The sequence below is a fragment of the Papilio polytes genome, unplaced genomic scaffold (assembly GCF_000836215.1).
Source record: "Papilio polytes unplaced genomic scaffold, Ppol_1.0 DF824024.1, whole genome shotgun sequence".
NCBI lineage: Eukaryota > Metazoa > Arthropoda > Insecta > Lepidoptera > Papilionidae > Papilio > Papilio polytes.
Window position 1 is genome coordinate 3,332,628 of NW_013525180.1, and position 24,198 is coordinate 3,356,825.

The 24,198-nt window shown below is 36.0% G+C and overlaps 2 protein-coding genes across 2 annotated transcripts; both read left to right on the plus strand.

The window, feature by feature from the left end:
- Positions 1-29: 29 nt before the first annotated feature.
- On the plus strand, positions 30-2,093 carry LOC106101022. Its single transcript, XM_013280091.1, has 6 exons — positions 30-261; positions 543-602; positions 750-896; positions 1,050-1,202; positions 1,453-1,587; positions 1,810-2,093. The coding sequence occupies exons 1-6, from the start codon at positions 181-183 to the stop codon at positions 1,891-1,893; spliced, it is 660 nt and encodes a 219-aa protein (XP_013135545.1). The 5' UTR covers positions 30-180; the 3' UTR covers positions 1,894-2,093.
- A 351-nt stretch (positions 2,094-2,444) lies between these two features.
- LOC106101127 (5'-3' exoribonuclease 2 homolog) lies at positions 2,445-23,928 on the plus strand. The gene is made up of 17 exons (XM_013280251.1): positions 2,445-2,630; positions 2,701-2,940; positions 3,187-3,416; positions 3,615-3,721; positions 4,065-4,223; positions 4,496-4,623; positions 5,021-5,200; positions 5,853-6,047; positions 6,400-6,486; positions 7,459-7,637; positions 8,109-8,277; positions 9,157-9,246; positions 9,754-9,910; positions 11,086-11,275; positions 11,824-12,020; positions 12,493-12,624; positions 22,804-23,928. The coding sequence occupies exons 1-17, from the start codon at positions 2,556-2,558 to the stop codon at positions 23,157-23,159; spliced, it is 2,871 nt and encodes a 956-aa protein (XP_013135705.1). The 5' UTR covers positions 2,445-2,555; the 3' UTR covers positions 23,160-23,928.
- Positions 23,929-24,198: the final 270 nt, after the last annotated feature.

The following is a 24,198-nucleotide window of genomic DNA, read 5'->3' on the forward strand; positions in this document are numbered from 1 at the left end:
TTATAATGTCTAAAAAATTGTAGGGAAATGACTGAACTAAAGCATAAAGATTTAGAGATTCAACTTCAAAATAAGGAAAAAGAATTACAGGCTGAAATTGATAGTCTGATATCTGAAGTGAAAACAACTACAGAAGAGAAATTGAATCTAGAGAATACACTGGCCACGTTTAAGAAAGAGATGGAATTAGAAAGAGACGCTGTGAAAGAAAGGGAAGAGAAATCGGAAAGAGATATTAAAAAGCTTCAAGATAGCGTTCGAGTGAGTCCGTTTTAATTTTTCGTTCATTAAACCTAGTCTTCCATTTATACTTCTATATCCTATACTAATCTATTTGTATTTTTGTATTTTTGGTTTTTTGTATTATTATTAAATAACTACATCAAAAACTACTGTTCCAATTTCGTAAATTATTTCACCAATAAATGCTACGTTATCATTGAGTAACATAGGCCATATTTCTTTTTTCCATTTTTTTAGTTCTACATGCACGAAATTGCGAGTTGATAATATATTTGTTTTATAATATATGCCGTTTTCAGAACAAAGAGGCTGAACTTACACAGAACTTGACCATGATTCTGGAATTAAGGAATGAAAAGGTAGGGAACTTTATACTAAAATAAAATTATGTAATAAAAAAAAACATCCATTCCAAAAAGTGCAATCTAGATCCTCCTAGTGATAGCTGATGTACGCTTCATGATCTATACAGAAATAAATTAATGAATAACTCTTCATCCATCCAGGGTCGTCTGCAGCAGAGCATCCAGGATATGCAGCAGACGTTAGACAATGTGCAGAAGGAGCTATCAGGCCGGCGCTGGCCGCCCGCTAAAGAGCGCTATGTCCCTGAACACGATGATAACGCTGTCATGATGACACCCTCTCACACGGTCGCCTTTACTGCAGCACTCAGAGTCGTTCATGGGTCCTTAAGTACAGATTACTGATACAAAATTAGAAAAGAGGACCCTTAACGACTCTGTGGTTATCAATTTATAAACTCGTAATTCTAGTCTAACAGCAAATCTTATTATTTTGAATAGAAAGTAACAAGAAAAGAAAAGTCCGGGATAAGGCTGGAGTTAATTCCGCCCTCAGTGACCACCGCACCAACCGCACCCGAAGCAGCTATAAGTCCAGATAGCTTACTTAATGCGTTCACCGACTATAGCTCCGATGACGAAAATCTACGTAAAGTAAGTTTTACAAAAAAACTCTCAGGCTATGTTCTAAATCTGGGCTAAATTTCATCCACATCTGTTGAATCGTTCTGGAAATAACTTCTAACATGTAATTCCATCTTAACGAGAGACAAAATTTAATTTTTTTCTACCTAATATTGTGTAAAGTAGTAAAAGTTTGCTAAAAAAGTACATTTGCCTCCCATTTTTAATTGTATCATTCATATTTAGCTCTTGCTGATAAGTTTTCCGACTACTGTCATAGGGCAAGACAGTGAAGCGCTGCTTTGCTGCACTGTCTCGCGGCGAGACAGTGTCGCGTGCGTTACTCGACTCGTTGAAACAACGAAACAATCGAAACGACAGCAACATGCAAACTGAAGAGCAACAAACGCAACAAGTATGAGCAAATTTATTTTTTGGTCCTTCGAGCTAGATGAAATAAATACGATTAGAACTGATCTTTTCTAACGGATTTAAAGTAACAGTGAATTTGTATTAAGAATAAGCAAAAACAAAAACATTAATGTGGTATGTAAGGCGCTCTAAGGATACATAAAGAACGCTATACTTTTTAAATATATCGCATTCATTAGAAAACTAAATAATATTTAAGTTTCAGGAGAATTTGTCTGTGAAGGAGAATCCTGGTAAAACTAGACCTCGAAAGTTCTTCAAGCATAAGAGGTTGGAAACAAAGAAATAAAACATTTTTGTTTTAATACTTATTTTTATCTTTTTTTGCTAAAATTCTGGAATTTCCCTATACTCTAACTTTTGAAATTCAAATAGTAGCCCAACAAAATATTATCAACTGATCTTTTTAAGGACAATCTTTCACTTTTGTTGTTTTTCTTTGCTAGGTGCAAAATTAGCGTAACAAGTACATAGTTCTAACTTATAAGTTAGAATAATATTTTCTTATATAACGGTTGCATTAGTTAAACGTTAACAAAGTTGTGCATTTAAAATTCTTTTAAGATGGATGGATAATAAATTTTAAGGCTTTATTTGAAGTTTTAATTCAATAGACTACTTACTATTTAAATCAACTAGTTAAATATCTCTTTAGAACTAGTCAAATACAACTATGAGACAATTTTACGCTAAACGAAGAAAATATTACTTACTAGCTTATTTCCGCGATTCCGATCATAAGTAAATTAAAGTAAGTAATTCGCTTCGTGTAATTTAGAAACAAGTTACATATCTATTCTTTGACCGATGCAATAGACAACATCGTGCTACTCTTTGAAAGTAATGGCAACTTCAATGATTTGTTTGTGTTGAATACGTGACAAAACATCTTCCCACAAAAATTAAAATATAGTAAAAGATAAATTAAGAGTGTAGAAGACATTAATCAAAATGGGAGTACCAGCGTTTTTTCGCTGGCTCAGTCGGAAATACTCAAGCGTTATTGTGGAATGCGTTGAAGAAAGGGTAAGTTTTCGTAACCTAAAAAGTCGTTTAATTTTCAGACTGAAATTATAATTTGTTTATTTATTTACAGCCAACTGATGTTGATGGTCAATTGATACATATAGATTCATCTTTGCCAAACCCAAATGGAGTGGAGTTTGATAACTTGTATTTGGATATGAACGGTATAATACACCCATGTACGCATCCGGAAGACAAGCCAGCGCCTAAAGATGAGGATGAGATGATGGTGGCTATTTTTGAATGCATTGATCGTTTATTTCGTATCGTGAGGCCCAGGAAACTACTGTACATGGCAATTGATGGAGTGGTAAGTCTTACTATTTTGTTTTGTAATATCTTAAGTATGCAGCCATAACCAGATTGTTCTAAGACATCTCTTTTATTGTTTTGTTGCAACAACTTGTTATTGATATAAAAAAGTATAAACAGGACCAAAAAGTCAATATATTTACAACAAAACTTGAAAGAGAGATCGAGTCATATAATTATTTGACGGCTTTGAAAATTTTACAAGTTGTCAAAGTTAGTTTTATATATTGATTCAAATCTTTAGGCCCCACGAGCTAAGATGAACCAGCAAAGATCAAGAAGATTTAGGGCATCTAAGGAGATTCAGGAGAAGATAGAGGAAGTAGCCCGTGTACGGTCAGAGTTACTGGCTAAAGGAGCATATTTGCCTCCAGAGAAGCCCAAAGAGGCTCACTTTGACTCAAATTGTATCACTCCTGGTACACCATTCATGGATAGACTGAGCAAATGCTTGCATTATTATATACATGACAGGTTAGTCAAAATTTTACCTCTTACTGATATAAATAGAACACATAGGCTTGCTTTCTTAATTCCACAAGGATAGAGTCACAGGTGAAAGTTAGTATTGTACAAAATATCTTTGTTAATGTTATCTCAATTTTTTTTCTTTTTTAAACCATTGCTTATCTTATTTTAAGCTTACTCTTATTGTACTTTATTATTGTTAAGATTAAACAATGACCCTGGATGGAAGAGTATCAAAGTGATCCTGTCAGATGCTAATGTTCCAGGAGAGGGAGAGCATAAGATCATGGACTACATAAGACGTCAAAGAGGTAGTTTGTGTACCTGTTACTTATATATGTTTCTTCAATATAATAAAAAAAAAAATAATTAAAACTGGGATGGATGATGGAGTAAGCCTTTTAAGTAGAAGCAGTGGCTCGGGGGTTTAGCCTTTGACTTCAATCCCCAACAATGTATTTTTAGCTTTTCAAATTTCATATTTGCCGAACATTGTTATGATGAAAACATAATGATACAACCTGCAAACATAAGCATAATTTAAATTTAAAGATATTTTTGAAGTTAATTCACACTAGGCTAGTGAAGACTGGCCTGGTCACCACTTAGGGTAAGCTCCGAGCCCCTTAGTGATATAATTATTACTATTCACAGCTCAGCCGGACCATGACCCTAATACACAACATGTGTTATGCGGTGCTGATGCTGACCTGATAATGTTGGGTCTGGCAACACATGAGCCAAACTTCACCATTATACGAGAAGAATTCAAGCCAAATAAACCTCGCCCTTGTGATGTCTGTGGGCAGCTCGGTAAGTTTAAAAAAAATATTGTAAATTTATATTATATTAGAATGACTGCTGTGTAACATTTAATTACATTATGTTAGTTCTTCTTTCAAACTAAAGCATCCGTTTTCTCAATTAAATAGTGTACTTTGTCAAGTATAAAAGTTTAGTTTTCAAATTTTTTCTCGTTATTTTTAAATGTTTTTCGATCTTATCTAAGTTTATGTACGTATGTGGTTTATAAGCATAGAAAATTTTGGTTGCCATAGCTAAAATATAAATTTATATATTTGCAGGTCATGAGATGAAGGAGTGCACAGGGACAACTCCGGATGCTTCAGTGGTACGCTCAGACCCAGCATTCGGTACTCAGGATAACTTCATATTTGTCAGGTTGAGTGTGCTGCGGGAGTATTTAGAGAAGGTATAACTAGTTAAAAAAATTTACTAACTATTGCACGCGACCTCGTCCGCATAAAATTAAAAAAAATTATAAAAGCCAATTGTACTGAATGGTTACATAGCTTTTTTATGGTAGGTTTTTTTTTAAATCCAATACATTTAACAATACATACAAAACTACTAAAATGCAAAAAAAAATACATTTATAATGTTAGTAAAGATTTGTGATTGTCAAAAATGTCCAGGTGAAACCCCTTGAGCTTACAAGGGTCTGGTAAGGGTCCACAATCACTTGTAACAAAATTGTAGACCCACAAGTTATAAATGGTGGTCCACGAAAATTCTTAACCAAACTCAACATAGATTTCAAACATTTATGTTTTGGTTTGTGTTTTATAATAAAAATTACATTTTTCCAGGAACTCCAAATGCCAAACCTGCCGTTCCCATATGATTTTGAGAGAGCATTAGACGATTGGGTGTTCATGTGCTTTTTCGTTGGCAATGACTTCTTACCCCATTTACCCAGTCTGGAGATACGAGAGGGTGCGGTGGATAGATTGGTCAATTTGTACAAGAAATGTGTTTACAAGACTAAGGTAAATATAAGTGTTAGGTGAATGTGATGACGTCATAACAGTGTTAGAATAATAGGCTACACCAAAGATATTTGAAAAATATAGACAAGACTAAACAATTTTTTTTTACCTTTTTTTTGACTGAATGGCCACTGTTTGCTTGAAAAGGCATTTACTGATTCACCAAGCTTGATTTTTCACTGGTACTTTCTCTGAAAGGTACTATATCAGTTGTCAAGTATAGTACACCACCTTGTGTCCTTGTATTGGACAATTTTAATAAGCCTGACCATTTCTTCTATACTAGTATTATAAAGAGGAAAACTTTGTTTGTTTGATTGTAAAGAATGGGCTCAAAAACTACTGGGTTGATTTTAAAAATTCTTTCACCGTTAGAAAGGTCATTTATCTGTGTCTGACAGGCTATATTTTACAAATATTTTAATTTCAAGCAGACGGAGACGCAAGCGAAAGCTAGTATAAAATAAATAACATTTAAATATTATTCAATGACACTTATTTGCTATTTATATATAATTTTTAATCTTTTTAGGCTACAAAAATATAATTGTTGAAAATAAGTATATTTTAACTGCAACAAGGACAATGTTCTGATTAAAGCTTCTCTTGTCTTAAATATATTTTTTTCATTTTTTAATGAATATTTCTCCAGGGCTGGGTGACGGACTCCGGTGACGTGAACCTGGAGCGTGTGCAAGTGATAATGGATGAGCTGGGCCGCGTCGAGGATGAGATCTTCAAGCGGCGTCATAACAACGAGCTGGTGTTCCGCGCGAGGGACAAGGCGCGCAAGAAGCAGCAGCAGGTCAACTTCAAGTTGCTGGAGAAGACGCAGTTCGCGCCAATGGTGAGACTTACTATAAATAGCTATACTAGCTTCCGCCTCTGACTGCATTCTCATGGAATAAAAAAAAATGAGTAGCCTATTTTTTTACAGAATATGTTCAATTTGACAAATTTCATCAAACATCATCAACAAACATCCATCCATCCAAACTTTTGCATTTATAATATTAGTAAGATTGGTAACACTCATTCCTGTGCGGCTTTATCTGCATTAAATTATAAAAATTTTACTATATTGTTTTCAATTGCAAATGTTAATATTCAAATGCTCAAAAGACTTTGAAGGTTATTGCCATTGGCTAACAATAACTGTTAAATAGAATTTTGTTTAATTACATCTATGATGTTTTCAGTCTCTGAGTGCTGCAGCGAAGCCAGTGCAGAATGCTAGACAGGAGGCTGCTAACATCCGTATTGCTGGCATGAACGCTGTCTCTGAGGTATAATTGTAGATTAGTAGAAAGTACGTAAAATAGTAAGTAAAATCATTTGTATAATAGTAGACAACGATAACATCGATTTCACAAATACTCATACAAACTTAAATAAATACGTGTATGCCCTAAAACAAATAAAAAACATAGCAAATGTAAGAACATCCCTCATGTGTTATCATTCATATGTTGCGTCAATATTGCGATATGGGTTAATAATATGGGGAAACAGAACTGATCGAAATAGAGCATTTGTAGCACAAAAAAAATGCGTTAGAGCAATGTGCGGTCTGCACCCACAAGAATCGTGCCGACCCGTGTTCAAATCTCTTGGTATACTACCACTCCCAGCACTTTATATTTATGAAATCTGTTCGTGCGGAAGCATCGAGAGTTATTTACTGTTCGTAACGGGCGCGACCCTTTCAGACTAGTGCTGCAAGACAACCCCAGACTTGCTAAGGGAAGTTGGAAACATACATACATTTCGTGACGCAATAAAATTCACTTTCTACCTTATAACATACTAGCTGTTCCTTCGCGACTTCATCCGCATGAAAATATAAAAGCTTTATTTTATTGTTTACAGTTGTCAAAGTCATAATTGCAAATGTCAAAATTACCGTAACCAAAATAAACTTCTACCTTAATGTAGCAGCTCGTAGTTTCCATAAACTAGGGTCCATACCCTTTTCGACATGGAGGTTTTTTCCTATTTATTTACCCCCTAAGTTTAACAGCGTGGAAATATATAGCCTAAAGCAAGTCGTAAGTGTAAGACTTTTTATTAAAGAAAGTTTTATTCAAAAATATGCTGCGATTGCTGACATCTTACGTCACAAAGTAGTGTGTTTACTCTTTATTATATTAGTTTAGTAATAAAGATGCCATGAATTAGTAGTGTCTGATGGAAAAAAGGCTGTTGAAAACTTGAGATCAGATTTTACGGGGTATTGAAAGTTATTATATGTATGTTAGCAAGAGGGGTCTGAGCGTCGCGGACGTAAGCGGTCCGCGGCAGAGGCGCAGGCGGAGGGCGGGGAGGAGGCGGAGGAGGACGAGGACAAGCACGACGAGGTGCGGCTTTGGGAGGATGGTTTCAAGGAGCGCTACTACGAGAGCAAGTTTGAAGTCTCCAGAGAAAATATGGAGTTCAGGTCAGACATATTTTTAAATACTAATAAAGTTCGCGTCTGAGACCTAGTCTGTATCAGCTATGGCTGTCTATATGTAATGTAGAAAAAAAACTTCTTTTGCATATGCACGGATTTATTTAACGACTAGCTGTTGCTCGAAATTGCGCCTACGTGTCATTAAAAAAAAAAACATAGCCTTTGTTACTCACTGAAAACTTAATTTTTTAATGGTGAAAGAATTTTTTGAAATCGGTCCATTACTTTTTGAGTTATTTCCATATATACAAAAATACAAATATTTATTACTCTATATAATATTAGTATTGAAAAATAAATTATGTTTGTTCGGTGCAATCTCCGGAACGGTTGAACCGATTTTGATGTAATTTTACTCGAAGATAACTGAATTATACGGGAATGTTATAGGCTACTTTAAAACGAAAACTTACAGCCTAATTAAATTATAGTGAAATTTTACGTTATACAATGCAGGTACCGCGTGGCGCTGCAGTACGTGCGGGGGCTGTGCTGGGTGCTACGCTACTACTACCAGGGATGCGCGAGCTGGAAGTGGTACTTCCCCTACCACTACGCACCCTTCGCGTCAGACTTCGTCAACGTCTGCGGACTCTCTACTAAGTTTGAGAGGGGCACGCAACCGGTGAGATACACAGACATTTGTTTTTTTTATAATATAAGGTGGCAAACGAGCAAGCGGCCACCTGAATCCACCGAAATGGAACGCGACAGCTGCCTATAGACATCCGCAATTGCAGATGCGTTGCCTACCCTTAATTGGCGGAGGAGGAGACGCACATAAAGAGGATATTTCTCCTTTTTATGCGTCACCTCCACCGTCAAATCCACCTTTCCTTCCCATTCTTTCTCTTAAGAAAAGGGTGGAAAGGGAAAGGGACTAAAATTAGGCGTCCGGCACCACACTCATCAGACGAAACGCGGAATTGCATCCACTTCACGCCTGTTTTCTGTGTGGTCGTGGTCTTACACCGAGCGAGCCGGCCAATTCGTGCGAAGATGTTAAAGCGGGCTCTACCACTGTTATTATGTATTAAATATTGAAAAATGTGCAAGATTTAACTACAAAGGTTAAGGAAGCATGTTATGTATCGATGGATTGTGTTAAAGAGGATATGCTTAAAAGAGTGAAATCAGAAATGACGGTTGAGATATGTATATAAATGTATGGAAGAGCACGTAGTCTGCCGACCCTCTGTAGACAAGAGTAGGTTGATGATGTTAAATCTATTAATATATGGGTGATTTAATTAAAGAAACATATTCTTTAAGAAAAAAAAAAGCAAATAAACTGCATGTTACTGTATCTATTTCATCATTTTAATATGTTTACATGAGGTTTGTAACGGAGTCCATTTGAACGAAAGCGGACGCGGATGCGGAGGCGAAGGGCTTCACCTCTGCAAAAGCGGAGGTTAACGAAAGCGGAATTCCCGTTACAACCCTAATTTAAATAATTATTTTATTACATTTTATTTAAAATCCTGTCTCAATGTGTACGCAGTTCCGTCCGCTGGAGCAGCTGATGGGCGTGTTCCCCGCAGCCAGCTCCTCGCATGTACCGCAGCCCTGGGCAAAACTGATGAGCGACCCTGTGAGTATATATCACGACACTAATCCAGAAAGGTAGGCAGAGACCGCACTTCCATTTAATTTGCTCCTGACATTTTTAAGCCAGGGGTGAGTCAAAAGTGGCTTTGATATCACCAACAGTACTGTTTACTTGTCACCGGTTAATTCTAATGCAGCCAGTTTGTAATTAGCTAAGATCTAGACAATTGTACTCCATACTAATTATAAATGCGAAAGTTTGGATGGATGGATGTTTGTTACTATGTATCTCTGAAATGGCTTAACCGATACCCATGAAATTTGGCACAGTTTGTAGAATATAATTTAAAAAAACATATAGGCGACTTACTAGGTTTTTTATTGAATTTAAACAAATGAAGACAAAAATTAGTTGAAAATCTGCAAACACACTTTGACCTTGGTTTACCCTCTAACACTATGTTGAGTTGTCTATGGAAAATACTAGTCTATTCTAATGCAGAACATAACTCTATGATTTTTTTACAGTTAAAAACTTTATTTGTTACAGTTTTCGCCTATCATAGACTTCTATCCTACGGACTTCAAGATTGACTTGAACGGCAAGAAGTTTGCATGGCAGGGAGTCGCGCTGCTGCCATTTGTGGATGAGAACAGACTCTTCAAGGCCCTAGAGCCTTACTATAAGGAACTCTCACAGGCTGAAAGTAAGATATATACATCTATACTATCTTACTTATATTATAAATGCGAAAGTTTAGATGGATGGATGTTTGTTAGAGTTTGTAGTCTAAACGGCTGAAGAGATCTCGATGATATTTTGCATAGATAGAGAGGATAGTCTGGAAGAACACATAGGCTACTTGCTTTTGTTTCTTTTTAACCGCGCTGACGGAGTCGCGGGCGAAAGCTAGTATTACTATATTAGTATAGATACTATACTTTTTTAGTATAGATTGTGCATCTATACATTACAACAAAATTTGTTACACAGAAGAGCGGGATTTCCTAACACATGTACCTATCTATTGGTTACTATTGGTTTATATCCCTCTGACGGTTTAGGCAGCGTAAGCCAAGAAAAGTTTTGTGTTTTTAACGCTGGCGTCCAGAAACACGCTGTTTATTAATAGTTCCTAAACATTAGTAAAAATATAGCCAATGTTACTCACAGATAAATTACCTTTCTGATGGTGAAAGAGTTTTTAAAATCGACCCAGTAGTTTTTGAGTTATTTCAATACATACAAAAACACAAAAATACAAAGGTTTCCTCTTTTTAATATTAGTATAGAAGTATAGATATAAATAACAATGTTTTTCGGACATTTTGTTTCAAGTTTTTCGTTTCATTTTTAAAACATGTGATTTGTATATAATTACAAAAACTCAATTAGTAGGTTATATGTTCTTCCAGACTATGTTTTAAATCTGTGGTAAATTTCATGTAGATCTCATAATCCATTCTGGACATGTATAGTAACAAACATCCATCTATCTAAACTTTTCCAATTGTAATGTTAGATAATAAACGTGCTATAACGTCATCTGCATGTGATATCGGATTATTCTCCATCGTCACCACGTGAGAATAAAATGTTTCATTCGTCCCACCTTTTAGGCCCACTATCACTAATAAGATGACAGATGGAGCCGTTATGAAATAAAATCAGCTCCAACCGTCATTGCAAAAGGTGGGACGGATGAAAATTATTCTCATCTGTCTCCATGTGGGGACAGCGGGGTGACGGTTGGGAATAATCAGTTATGCCACGCAAATGACGTCATAACACGTTTTTTATCTAATATATATAAATGGAAAAGTTTACATAGATGGATGTTTGTTACTACGTATCGTGTACTATACACGTGTTGCATTCCAGTCCAGCGCAACATCCGCGGCCACGACCGGCTGTACGTGTCCCCCGCGCACCCCAGCTACGGCGCGCTGGTGGCGCTGTACGCAGAGGGCGGCGCGCGGCCTCAAGCGCCCGACGATACGCGCCACCCCTACCGCAGCCAGGGGGTGCGAGGGGACGTCCTACTCAGCGGGGACAACGTCAGCGTCGGCGGGTACTATATTAAAAAACTATGTCGAACGTTATTTGCGCTTTGCGGAACACTAACCAATAGGTCAGCAGCTATTTAAATGTGTTTACACAAGAAAAAGGCTGTTCAGTGGTATGGATTGCTTTTTTTATTATTGCCAACCGTCACCCCACTGTGTCCACACGAGGGCATTGATGAAAATAAAAAGTTTCATCCGTCCCACCTTTTATTCCCATTATCACCAAACGGATGGATGAAACTTTTTACCCCGTTGGGACAGATGATGATAAAACACAGGGCAGTGCGGGGTGGACAGAAGTGACGGGGTAGGACAGAACGGGGTGACGGTTGGGAACAATCATTATTATATTATGCCGTCGTTTGCGCAACGCAACGAAATGTTGGTTGTTTCGATGAAGAAGCGGAGTTTGTCTCAACAAGAAACAAGGCAATTTTTCTGAAAGTGAAACACAGCGAATTTCAGCGACTGTAAAAAAATATTTAAAATATCTTTTATTTCTTAACAAATTACGCTTAATGAATTATTTTTAATAGTGTTTTGTGTTTAACAGCCAGCTGCCGTCCCCCGTGGTGGGTCTGTCTCCTGTGCTGGGCAACCGCGTGGTCTGCGTGAGGTTCGAGGACCCGCAGTACCCTGAGGAGTTCATCTTCCCCGCGCGCCGGCTGCAGGGCGCCACCGAGCCCCCCAGGGTCCTCAAGCCGGGAGACCTCACTGATCAGCAGAACAGGAACTGGAGACCTCACATTGGTAAGGGAAGAAACATGTTGCTCGCGACTTCGTCTGCGTGAAATCTAATATTATAAATGCGAAAGCTTAGATGGATGGATGTTTGTTAGAGTTTGTAGCCTAAACGGATCTAGGTAAAATTTGGCATACATATGGAGGACAGTTTGGAAGAACACATGGGCTACTCACTTTTATTTTTTTAATTTCACGCGGACGGAGTCGCAGGCGAAAGCTAGTTATAAAATAAACAAAATGCTATAAAAAAGCTAGTTATAATAAACACTGTTAACGTCGCTTTTTAATGGTGAAAGAATTTTTTAAATTAATCCCATAGTTCTTGAGTTATTTCACCATTAAAAAAGCTATGTTGTCAGTAACATAGGCTATACTTTTTATTGTTTTTTTTACGCGAACGTAGTTTTTTATATAATTATTAGTATTGACAGATAACATTATATTTTCTAGTAATTAACCATATCTTTGTTCTATCTAGGTATGGTTAGGTCACACACAGTGGCTAACCTAGAGATGGCAGGACATCGTATGCTGGGACACCATTTGCCAAGGGAACGTAATTATGGCTCCGTGCCTCCCCCACAGCACAACCAGGGTTATGGACAACATCGTAAGTAATTTACTACTATACTAGCTTTTGCCCGCGACGTCTTTCGCGTGGAATTATAAAAAAATGTAGCCTATGTTACTGACAGATTTGTACCTTTACTGTACTGTACCTTTCTAATGGTGAATTATTAAAATCGGTCCAGCAGTTTGTGTGTTATTTCAATGGTTTAAAGTACGGACTACCGATCTTGCGGTCGTGGGTTCGAATCCCAGTATTCGATTATTGTCGTAAACCATATCCTAGCACAAGCCTACAGCTTAGTTGGAGTGGATAAAGAAAATATTAGTAAAACAAAAATCTACTAATACTAGCAGTTCCCATGCGACTTCATCCGTTTAAAATTATATTTTTTTTTCGTTCACATTTGTCAAAACATGATGTCAAACCACGGCATCCTTGTTTCCTTGATGTTGGCAACAACGATCTCTTTCACACATTAGGGTTTTTATACAAAATATTTACCCCCTAAGTTTATCGGCGTGAAAATATATAGCCTAAAGCGTGACGTAAGTGTAGGGCTTTTTATTAAAAAAAGAGTTATTCGAAAATATGCTGTAATTGCTGACATCTTAGGCAACAAAGAAGTGTAATGTTTTAGATCCCAAAATTTCGGCACAGTTGCATGCGCCATGATCACGGGCTGACTGAAGTAATGCGGTAGAGTGAAAAAAAAAGTTACACGAAGCCATATCGGTCTACTTTTCTCCGTATCTTACGAACATTATATTTGTAAAAACCACGACAGTTTAAAGTTATATATAACAAAGAAGTGTGTTTACGCTTTATTATAATAGTATAAGTTATGTGTAACAAAAACATTAAAACTCAATCCCGGACCCGGCGATTATTTTTAAATCAAACTAATAGCCGTCAAACAACAGAATGGTTTTATTAAAAATTAATCCTTACGATACGTGCACAATGGCGGCGGGTAATTGCGCCACGTGTCCGTGCGACCCCCCACCCTCCACCCTCCACCCTCCCACACACGCTGTTTGTTTTTACAGCTATTTGGATTTGAATTATTGACTAACTACACTTTATACGATATTATGATCAAAATTACTTCTAAAATATACAACTTTCGCCCGCGACTTCGCCCGCGCGGTGTTATAAATCTGTTTTTCCAGACTTTATTTTTCTTTATTGTACAAATATCGAGTTCCGTTAGCTTTTAGGATACGAAGTAGCAAACATCCATCCATTTAAACCGTGTTATTTATAATATTAGTAAGAACTAAGATCATCTTGATCGTGTTTTAAAAATAATTCCTAAGTCGGTTTAGGTGGACATATTGTCTTTGTGGCAGAGACACGGTCATTAAAAAATTAACAATAGGGAATATGCATGTATTTTTTCTTTTTTTAAACGATGACGAACGACGACGCGAAAATATTCATATTAGATAAGCCATTTGCTTCGACCAATAGTGTGCGTTTTAGAACTTAGCGAGGGAATTTGAAAAAGACACTTTTTAATGATTAAATTTTGCCACTAAATCACATTATATTTAAAAAAATCTTTGCAAGAATATTTTTATAGTAATAAAGTATACTTAAAAAAAGTTTGGTGCAATTTGGCGTTATATGCATATTGCCTATTGCTTGCAAAAAGATAAATGCCATTAAAACCGTACCTGGGACGTTCATTTAAAATGTAACATGAAAAGCATTTAATAGTTAAAATTCCAAGTGACAAAGAGTCGGCGATCAACACTCAGACGTACCGGCTGCTAATTAGAGAGGGAATATTGTATTGTCTTGTAGATAACTTCGCTATACGGAATATACATTGCTTGTCAAGTATACGTAGTCAAGTAATAGTTACGACTGTAAGTTTTATACATTGCTTCTTAAGTATGCGTACAACTAACAGTTGGTTTCGACTGTAAGTATACTGTATGCCGACTGACTGAAGTTTCCATTTATTTTATCACTAGCTGTTGCATGTGACTGTCCGCGTAAACAAAAAATATAGCCTAAATTACTCACTGATGAGTATATTAGTTTTTGAGTCATTTTAATACATACAAAAATACAAACCATTCCTCTTTATAATGTTATATTTTATTATTACCTAGTGATTCATTAGTGTTAGGTTTAACCAAGTCTCAACGGAGTAAAACTCGAGTTACATAGTTCGGAAACGCAATAATGTAGTTATTTAACTAACGAATGGTTATAAGTACTAGGAAACCGACTATTTTTTCATTTTCATTGAAACAACAGACAACTCACATATGTCTCTGCAACAAGAACTTTATGGAGACGAAATAGTTGTCGCCGAAGACTGTCTGCCCGAAATTAAAAAGAACCTTAGTACATAAGTTCTACCAGACTATGTTCTATGTCTATGCTAAATAACAACGAGATCAGCTAAGTTGTTCTGGGGATATGTACAGACGTCCATGTAAACTTTCGCAGTTATAACATTAGTAAGAAGTAAGATAACGAAGTCCAGATCAGCAAAGAGCACGGTTATCGGTTCATAAAATATATAAGACATATATAGTCTAAAATGACTTAAAAAGAGCCCTAGTTAAGTTTCACTTTTGACTGCCGGATCGAATATCGCGTTGTATATGTCGTAAAAACCATATAGTTTCGTGCGTATATATGTTGATTTATAATTGTAAAAGTAAAAAATTAAGTGGAAAATAAAACGCAATGTATGCTACAAAATTGTAAACTCCGTTACGTACTAAAGTCATAGTAGAGGTTGGAGAGCGTCACTTGTCGGACGGATCCGTTCTTTTGTTTTATGTTGGTAGCTGCGCTGACGAACTGTTGGCCCGCATTGTTCCGATTTTATTGTCGGAGTAATTAAATGCAAGCGTGGACGACAGGGTGGGTTGAAGGGGGCTGGTGTCGAGGACGCAAGTTTTTTCAGGAACACGGACTGTTGCTACGCTAAATTGCTTGTCACTCGTCTATTGATATCTTTTCCAACAGTACAGCGTATTTTTTACGCTTTATTTGATCGTATATACGTTCAGTGAAAGATTTAGTACGATACTTTAAGGTTTCTAAAATTACAGTTAAATAATTAACAACTTAAATTGGATTTTTAGCTTCTTTTACTTAACTTAGTATATCGTTCATTTATAATTTAATTTCTAAACGTATTGTTATGTACAATTAAGATAATTAAAAAAAGTAGTTCCGTATTGTCGTGTGCAAATACTTTATCCTTGCGATATTCTTTACTCCAATTACTTCAACCAATTATGTAACAATTCCCTAATAGATCTACATAAAAGCAAGCTGTTTATATCTACAAAACGGGATAATAATTAGCTACGTTTTATCGCACGATCTTTCCGAAAACAAACTTGCCGCCGATATTCACGCTGAAATAACTCCATTATTCAAAAAAAGAAATTCAAATTGGCCTATCCGTTAGGCATTGACGTGTAATAGCGCGCGAAGGCAAACAGGAAGCGTAGGGACGCCATTGTCCGGCTCAGTGTCGCCAACTACCAAAATAATAATTATCTAGGGTTGCCAGAATGGAACTTTTTAAGGTTCAATCGCAAAATTGACAAAGGCTTTTAATTTTTTTCTTTTGTACAATAACACAGGTTTAACTAAAGATATTTGTCAATGAAATCGTAACGGAAAATTGAATTACTAGCTGTTTGCTCGCGACTTCTGCCGCGTGAAATTAAAATGACAAAAAATATAGTCAGTGATAACGTAGTTTTTTAATGATAAAAGAATTTTTTGGAATCGGCCCAGTAGTTTATCGAGTTATATCAATACATATGAAATAACAAATCTTTCCGCTTCACGATATTAGAAAAGATATATTTTATTCACTAAAATCTACTATTTATTCTTAATTTTATTTTCTATTTTCCTCCGTACTTTATAAGTTTCCGCTTCTATTTGCCAAATAGAATTTTAAGCTATATTATCCCCTATTTTATCTCAAAAATAAATAAATTATAAAGAAGCCAGCCACCCTAATGCGTGTCGTGACAGTTGACTAAATAACGGGTCGATAGACTGAAGTGGTTCCTATTACCCAGCGAGGGGCGATACTGTACCCGTTTTTTGGACCCCATTGCCAGGTGGGCGTGAAGGTGTCTTAATGCCTGTTTTACTTACCTTTTTATCTTTTATAATCCGATATAAATTGCTCCCGTATTAAGTAAAGAACTTAATACCCAAAAAAAGATATGTAAGTGTAACTCAGCGGAACTATATCCGCTTTAAAGTGCTTTTAAGAGATTTGATTCGTGTATTTCGTCCATACATAAAATTACCATAAAAGGTTAGGGTTTCAAATATATTTTAGCTTAAATATATGTCAAGCCTGTAATAATAACTAGCGTTTGGTGCGGTTTTTAACATCATGGCTATAGAATTGTGCTTAGACTGAAATTCGATATAGACCAATAAATAATTATTTTCTTGAAAGCACGTTGATGTCTCTACCAACGGTTCGCAGAGTTAAAACATGTTTAACTAAACAACGTTCATTGTGTTTTAGTTCAGTAATTGTAATTATCTATACTAATGTTATAGTGGAAAGTAATGTATTGAAATAATTTAAAAACTACTGGGCCGATTTAAAAAAAATCTTTGCTACGTTCGTCGACTAACATAGGCATATATAAAATTTACAAACGAAATCGCGAGCAGCTAGTCTTTTAATACATCGTACATCTGTGTGGTTAAGTTGTACTCGATTTTACTTCTTACTAATATTATAAATGCGAAAGATTGTAGTTTTTGTATTTGTTAAAAGATATCTCCTAAACTGTTGAATGGATTTTCATGAAATTTTCTATAAATGTAAAATATAGTCTAGGAGAACACATTTATTTAGGATAAGAAGGTTAAATATGTTTCTTTTTAATATGTTTTCTTTTTAATTGATTTCGAATTTTATATTTTGACTTTGGTTTTAAGAGAGAGAAAAAAGAGGAACGACGATGTATGAAGATGTGTTCTTTCGAAAAAGAGTGTAAATTTTAAAAATAGCGATAAAAAACGAGTTTATATTTAATTTGATCGAGCCACAACCTACATCTATATCTCTATGTATTACTATTTCTTATTTAATTCTATGCCGATAGTAACGCGGGCTACAGTCTCTCATAATATTGTTTTTTCTCTATCACCCTAACTTTTTCACATTTAGCTTGAGTTTTGTATGTTCATCAAATATTAAAATCCACTTGACTTGACGTCCAATTAATCTCTTTTTATTGAAGCAATCAAATCTAAAACGAATTGTTCTAATTTAATTTTGTACTTTATATCTATAGGCTTAAAGTTGAATGTTGTATTGTGATAGCAAATTATCATCTTTCCCGTAGTCGGAGCGGCACGTGGCCTAATTATTTGCCCCCTAAGCTGCAGGTTTGAATACGTGCATTTGATTTTTATATTGACTTTTTCCCTATTTCAAACATCGACTTAGGAAATAGGGGGCTAGGTGAGATCGATCGACAAACGACACGGAATATTTGTGGCGTTCTAAGTTCTGTCGCAATTAGGGCCTGTCCCATCTATGTATGATCCATGTATGATAACAATCGAACGTGTAAAATATCGTATTTTGTTCCCTTATCTGACAGTGACGTTATTTTTTATCAGAGCTTCTGTCAGCCAGTGGTGCGAAACCCCTTTGAGTTGTTAAATGTTCACTACACAGTTTCTAGTGTATTCTAAGTATGGGAAATACATTGAAAGTTGTGTTCAACATGACCGCAATCCATTCCTTAATTTATTGAAATTTGTTTAACAGATAGTGTGGATATCGACAATTTTGTCATGTATTTTTTTCTTAAATATTCATAGTACAGACGTAGATATTTCATACGTCTGCTTCTAAAATGAAATGTCAACTTCACTTATGTCGCGACGTGTTGCGGTTCTTGCTACGTGAGCTCTAGTGCAAGCTATGATAAACGGACCGTAAAATAGATGTCTTGTTTTTTGTATGGGTTCCTTGCATTTAATATACAAGATGTTTTTAAGTAGACAATCTTTTTAGTATATTTGATATTATAGGTCAGTATAAGCTGTAGAATGTTTCAGTGTTAGAAAACAATAATGGTTTTTAATCCAAAACAAACTGCATGATTATATAGTGTTAAGATTGAAGGTGCTACAAAGGTAGAGGAAGACAGAAGAATGTATGGATTGTGTGAGAGAATATGCTTAAGGGAGTGTATTCAAATATGACGGCTGATATAAATGTATGGAAGAGCAGCACATACTACGCCGAAGTCCGTAACGACAAGGTGAAGTTGTTGATGAATTATGTAGTAACTACTTTTCGCCCGCGACTCCGTCCGCGTGGTATTAAAAAAAAAAACAAAAAGGAGTAGCCTATGTTTTCTTCCAGACTATCCTTTGCGTCTATGCCAAATTTCATCAAGATCTTATCAGCCGTTTAGGCTACAAACTCTAACAAACATCCATCCATCTAAACTTTCACATTTAAAATATTAGTAAGATAAGAGAGTTTCATGGTCTTCCTATTCTTCCTACATCCCATTTAATTCCTAACAAATAAATTGGCAATTAACGTTTGCGTTGAACTCGTGCCCTGTCCGTCTCCAAGTCTTGCGGAGCCCTAACCCGTGGCGGAGGCCGGGCCCTTGAGCACGCGCGCACGCCTCTCATTATCCCGCCGGCTTCGAACCCGCAGCCCGCCGCTGTCTCCGTCGTACTCCACTCTGACGACACCATTATTTCCTTTTAGAATAAAATACTTAATATCTACAATTAAATGTTCCTGATTAACAGATTTAAGAGTGGAATTTTATTTTAATTGTCCGAAGAAAAGTACTATATATGGTATATTCAGATATTTGTATAGAATCTTGTCAAAGCTTTCAAATGTAAGGTAAACCAGACAGAAACTACCGTTTAAAAGAAAACTCCCAAAACATTTGATAGGAATTATAATTTCGGCGTCTGGCAAGCTAGGTTCTTGTAGAATTTTGGCGCGCGTCGCCATTGCTCTTATTTTGGCGCGCTTTTGACGCGCTGAATGTGTCGCGCCGGCGTCCATTAGTTGCCTATTATGTCTACCGCGGCAGGTTACGTTTTTTTCTTTTTTCACATAGGTGTAAAGGGTTAAGGCTGGAGGGTTAAAGTCGCGCTAAATTAGAATTCCACTGATTCTAGAAAGATCTATGAGTTGTGTTTTGTACTTGATCCCGCTTTTGATGTCATATTTGTGAATCTTGCTCAATGATGTGGCGTGTTACAGCTCAAAGGATTCTATTGATTGAAAGGAGAGTTTTTCAAGTATAGCGTTGGTACAAAAACGTACGAATTCATACATTTTTGATGCGTTTGATGTTAGGTTACCTAAAAGATTTCAAACGCAGGCTTTAAAAATTCAATTTTTTGTTCATACCTATACCTTTTTCACACTCATTTTACTAATAGTATAAATGAGAAAGTTCAAATGGATGGATGGATGTTTCTAAATTCTAAACTGCTACACGGATCTCGATGAAATTTAGCAAAGATGCAGAGGATAGCGGAAGAACACTTAAGCTACTTACTTTTGTTTTTTTTTTTACTGCGGACGGAGTCGCTGGCGAAATATAGTTTAAAATATTCGTCTATATACTTTTTAAATAATTTAATCACATCAAATAATCAATTCCATATAACTAGGGTACCAAATGTTAATACTTTTTGATTTCCAAAAGCCGAGTAGAGTGATTTGCGAGGCCGGGCGCCGCACACAATGGCCGCTAATGTCGGACTCGCCTGCAATTACAGACCTCTGTCACTCGTACACTAATAGACCTCTTGTACACTTCGAAGTGCTTAAAATACTGTGATGACCTACTATGTTCTGTCACTAATGTCATATTTCATGCTTTATTTAAAAATAGTCTATAAAAACGACGAAAGTGGTCAAATCCGTTTCATGATTATTGTGTACAATTTTGGTTTGTAAACTTTTATGATTAGTCCAGCTTTAGATCGCATCTTCGTCCGCGTGGAACTAAAAAAAAAAAAGTATATAGCCTATGTGTTCTTCCGACTATCCGACATCTATACCAAATTTCAAAGAGATCAGTAGTTTAGGCTACAAACTCTAACAAACATCCATCCATCGAAACTTTCGCAACTATAATATTAGTAAGACGTATTATACTTATTTTATAGATAAATAAAAAACATATAGAGGTCAAACACTACTTCTATATAATGTTTGGAGTCTGAAAAAAAAATCAATAAGATTTTTCTCGTTAATTGGAACATTATACGCTAACTTAAACAATTTTTAACAACTGACAACGCCTAAGTCAAATCCATTCGTCCGTTTCTTTAACATCCAAGTTAAGAATTACCCGCATTAACCTGTACATAACAATTCCTCCCTCGCTAAGCCCCGTCAAGAGGGCGGAGTGAAAATCTTTATTTGCCGTACCGCTGAGGGCAGGACTGCCTCCTGTCGCCTATCCCTTTACTTGGCCAACTTTGATGTGTGCCAACCTCACTCGACCGATGCATTCTAAGTTAATGCTAAGCCTCTCACACGTTCATATTAATACTGGATATGACTGATGTTAGATTATTGTCGATTCATAAGGGTCGTCAGCCGATGATTTTTTTACATCTAGGAGGAGGCTGTCTGTCTCTGGATAGTTTCCTCATTCTTGATGGTTGCGATCTTGATTCTCCTTGACCATCTCTTTAAGGGTGTTTCTCTGTGCGATTCTGCGACGTGGAGGATACCGTGGTTTTATTCCTAATATCCTATTCTTAAAAGTTTTTAAATCTATTTTACTATATACTGGGGAGGTTAGCTGCCCCCCTTCCTTGGTGACGCCCATACCATATCATAAAATGTAATTATTTAGTTTATTATTTTGCAAAAAATTTTTTGAGATTGATTTTCATGATTGTCAAGTTCATCATTCAAATAGTGATTCTATGTGCATATTTTTTTACTCGGCCCAGAGGTGTAATTTGTAAGACTTTCCTTGTAACTTCAGATTTGCGACCTTTTTTAAACAATTGACAATCACGGTGGCTGCCACTTCCAAGTTTTCAACATCTTTGTCCGAGCGTCATAGAGCGCACGATTAAATACTCGTGCGCCACTTCCAGTGCTAGTCATTAAGCTTGCGACACACAATGCATATCACTATATTATTGTGGTATTTCACGAATATTTGGTATATTTGTAAGCACAAAAAGCGAAGCGAGTACATTATCATACTTGCAAACATTTTTTTTAATATTTAAAAGAAGAAGAACACAGCCGCGTTGTGGAACGGTCTGTCCTCGGCGGTATTTCCAAACCAATACGACTTAGGGTCCTTCAAGAAGCGAGCCTACAATTTCCTCAAAGGACGGCAACTCATCTGTAGTTCCTCTGGTGTTGCGGATGTCCATGGGCGTTGACCACCTTTGTGTTCCCGCCGCTCGTTTGCCCCCTTCTCTTATAAATAAAAAAAAAACTGAAGGAAGTGGGAGTATTAAAAAAAACTAAAGTAAATTTCCTAGTTTATTTAAGTAAAACAATAGAACGAGATAGAAAGAAGTTTTACTTATGTAGGCATATTTTATGACAAATTTTTATTGTTATCTTAATTCATATTTCAAGTTAAATTTCTTGAAAGCATAGATTTTTTATCGCATCAATCTCTCGGTGTGTCACCGGCTTGTACTGTAATTGTCGTAATATAGGAAACGTGTAAAATGTTGCACTGTAGATAGCAATGGGAGTGAAACTCGGGATTGCATTCAACTCCATACAATGTGGGATTTAGGTTGGTTGGCTGCTCCTTTGTGTACTTTTATACTGGTAGACACGCAACTCGTCTCTACATTTTAACGCGTATTATTTGAACTGTACAGACGACCACTTTTACTTTTAAAACTATAACTTTTATGTCATCTACCTTTTATGTAATTTGTTGTCTGTCTAGACAAATTGTAAATAGTTGGCAAAATGGATGTCAAACGCAATTAACACCCACGATTTTGTTCGAGCAGAATTTAAAAATAAAACTTAAAAACATCCTGTATTCTTCTAGATCATGTTGTACATCTGTGCCATTTATAATATTAGTTATAAAGTAAGATATTCTTCATTTCTCTAGGAAAATAACAAACATTTAAAATCGATCGGCGTTGTTTCGAGAAATTAAATTACTGTGTTCAAGTATTATTAAATTGTTACAGAACGATCTCATTCCTTTGGACCGCAACGCAGCGGGTACACGTCAAATTATAACCAAGGACAGAACCGTGGATACCAGGGACAGGGTTACAGACAGAACTACCAGGGTAACAATCACCATGGTAATAATTACCATAGCAATCAGGGTTACTCTAACAACCAGGGTTACACTAGCAACCAGGGTTACTCCAGCAACCAGGGTTATTCTAGCAACCAAGGTTACACCACTCAGGGTTACAATAGTTCCCAGTCGAATGGCAGGGGTTACCACGGACAGGGGCAGAAGTATTCCAGAGGGCCGCAGTCGGAACGTCGTCCTACAGGACAAGGTGGTCGGCAAGGCGGGTCATGGCGTTGAAAAACTTTAAAACAAGCGATTTTTGTAAATATGCGACAAATCGATGGAGGATAAGTATAGATTGACGCCTAGTACTAGGATAATGATTTAGTCGAATATCGAGTAATTTAGTAGATAATATACTAAATTACTAAGCGAGTGGTGTTTTGCTTGATCAAAATTTACTAAATAAATCTATTAAAACAAAAGTTTTGGTCTTGTTTAGTAATTTAGTAAGTGGTGGGAGGTGCTACTAAATTATTTGCTAAAATACTCGAGAAAAAATTCCGTTTTTCCGAATTTAGCTACTAAATTACTCATTACTCGACTAACTACCATAGTGTGAAAAACGGCGATGACATGATTTCGAAATTCAAATTTGAACAAAGTTTTCTATGACGTTTTTTTTCAATATTTAGTATCCGTTTCCACTTAGCGGCTAATCGAGAAAGGCCAGTGGAAATAAGATTAAACAAACACAGTTTGTGTATAATGTACATATAAGTATGTATAAATTCTCACAACAATTCTTATATTTTAGGATTATTTGGTGGATTAGGTTAAGTTTTTAGCTAATTTTCGAATTAGGCCTTTTTTGTATTTTACCTACATTTTACACATTGTAATGAATTTATTCACGCAAACCTAATTATTTAGAAGTAAAAATGCACACGACGTAAAACACTGCTATACTCCGACACTAAGGAAATCCCTTAGTGTAATTTAATTTAAAAACACACCAATGTTCAAGTAGCCATTAAAGTTAAAATACGATTTTTTTCAATTATATAAATGTATTATTTTTCTTCTAAATAATTATTTTGACTGTATGTATAGAAAAATGTATTTTATTGTCTAAACAAGAACATAAAAATCTTACCCAAGGCGCTTAAATCGCATTTTTATGTCACTTTCTAATGTGCGTAAAAGAAAATAGTTCCGTATTTCTCCGCAAAATGGCGAGGGTTTTTATGTTTTTGGTCAGACTATAAATTTTTGGACGAATAATTAAAATTATTACAATTAAAAAAACACTTAGGTACATTGTTTTCTGTCGAAA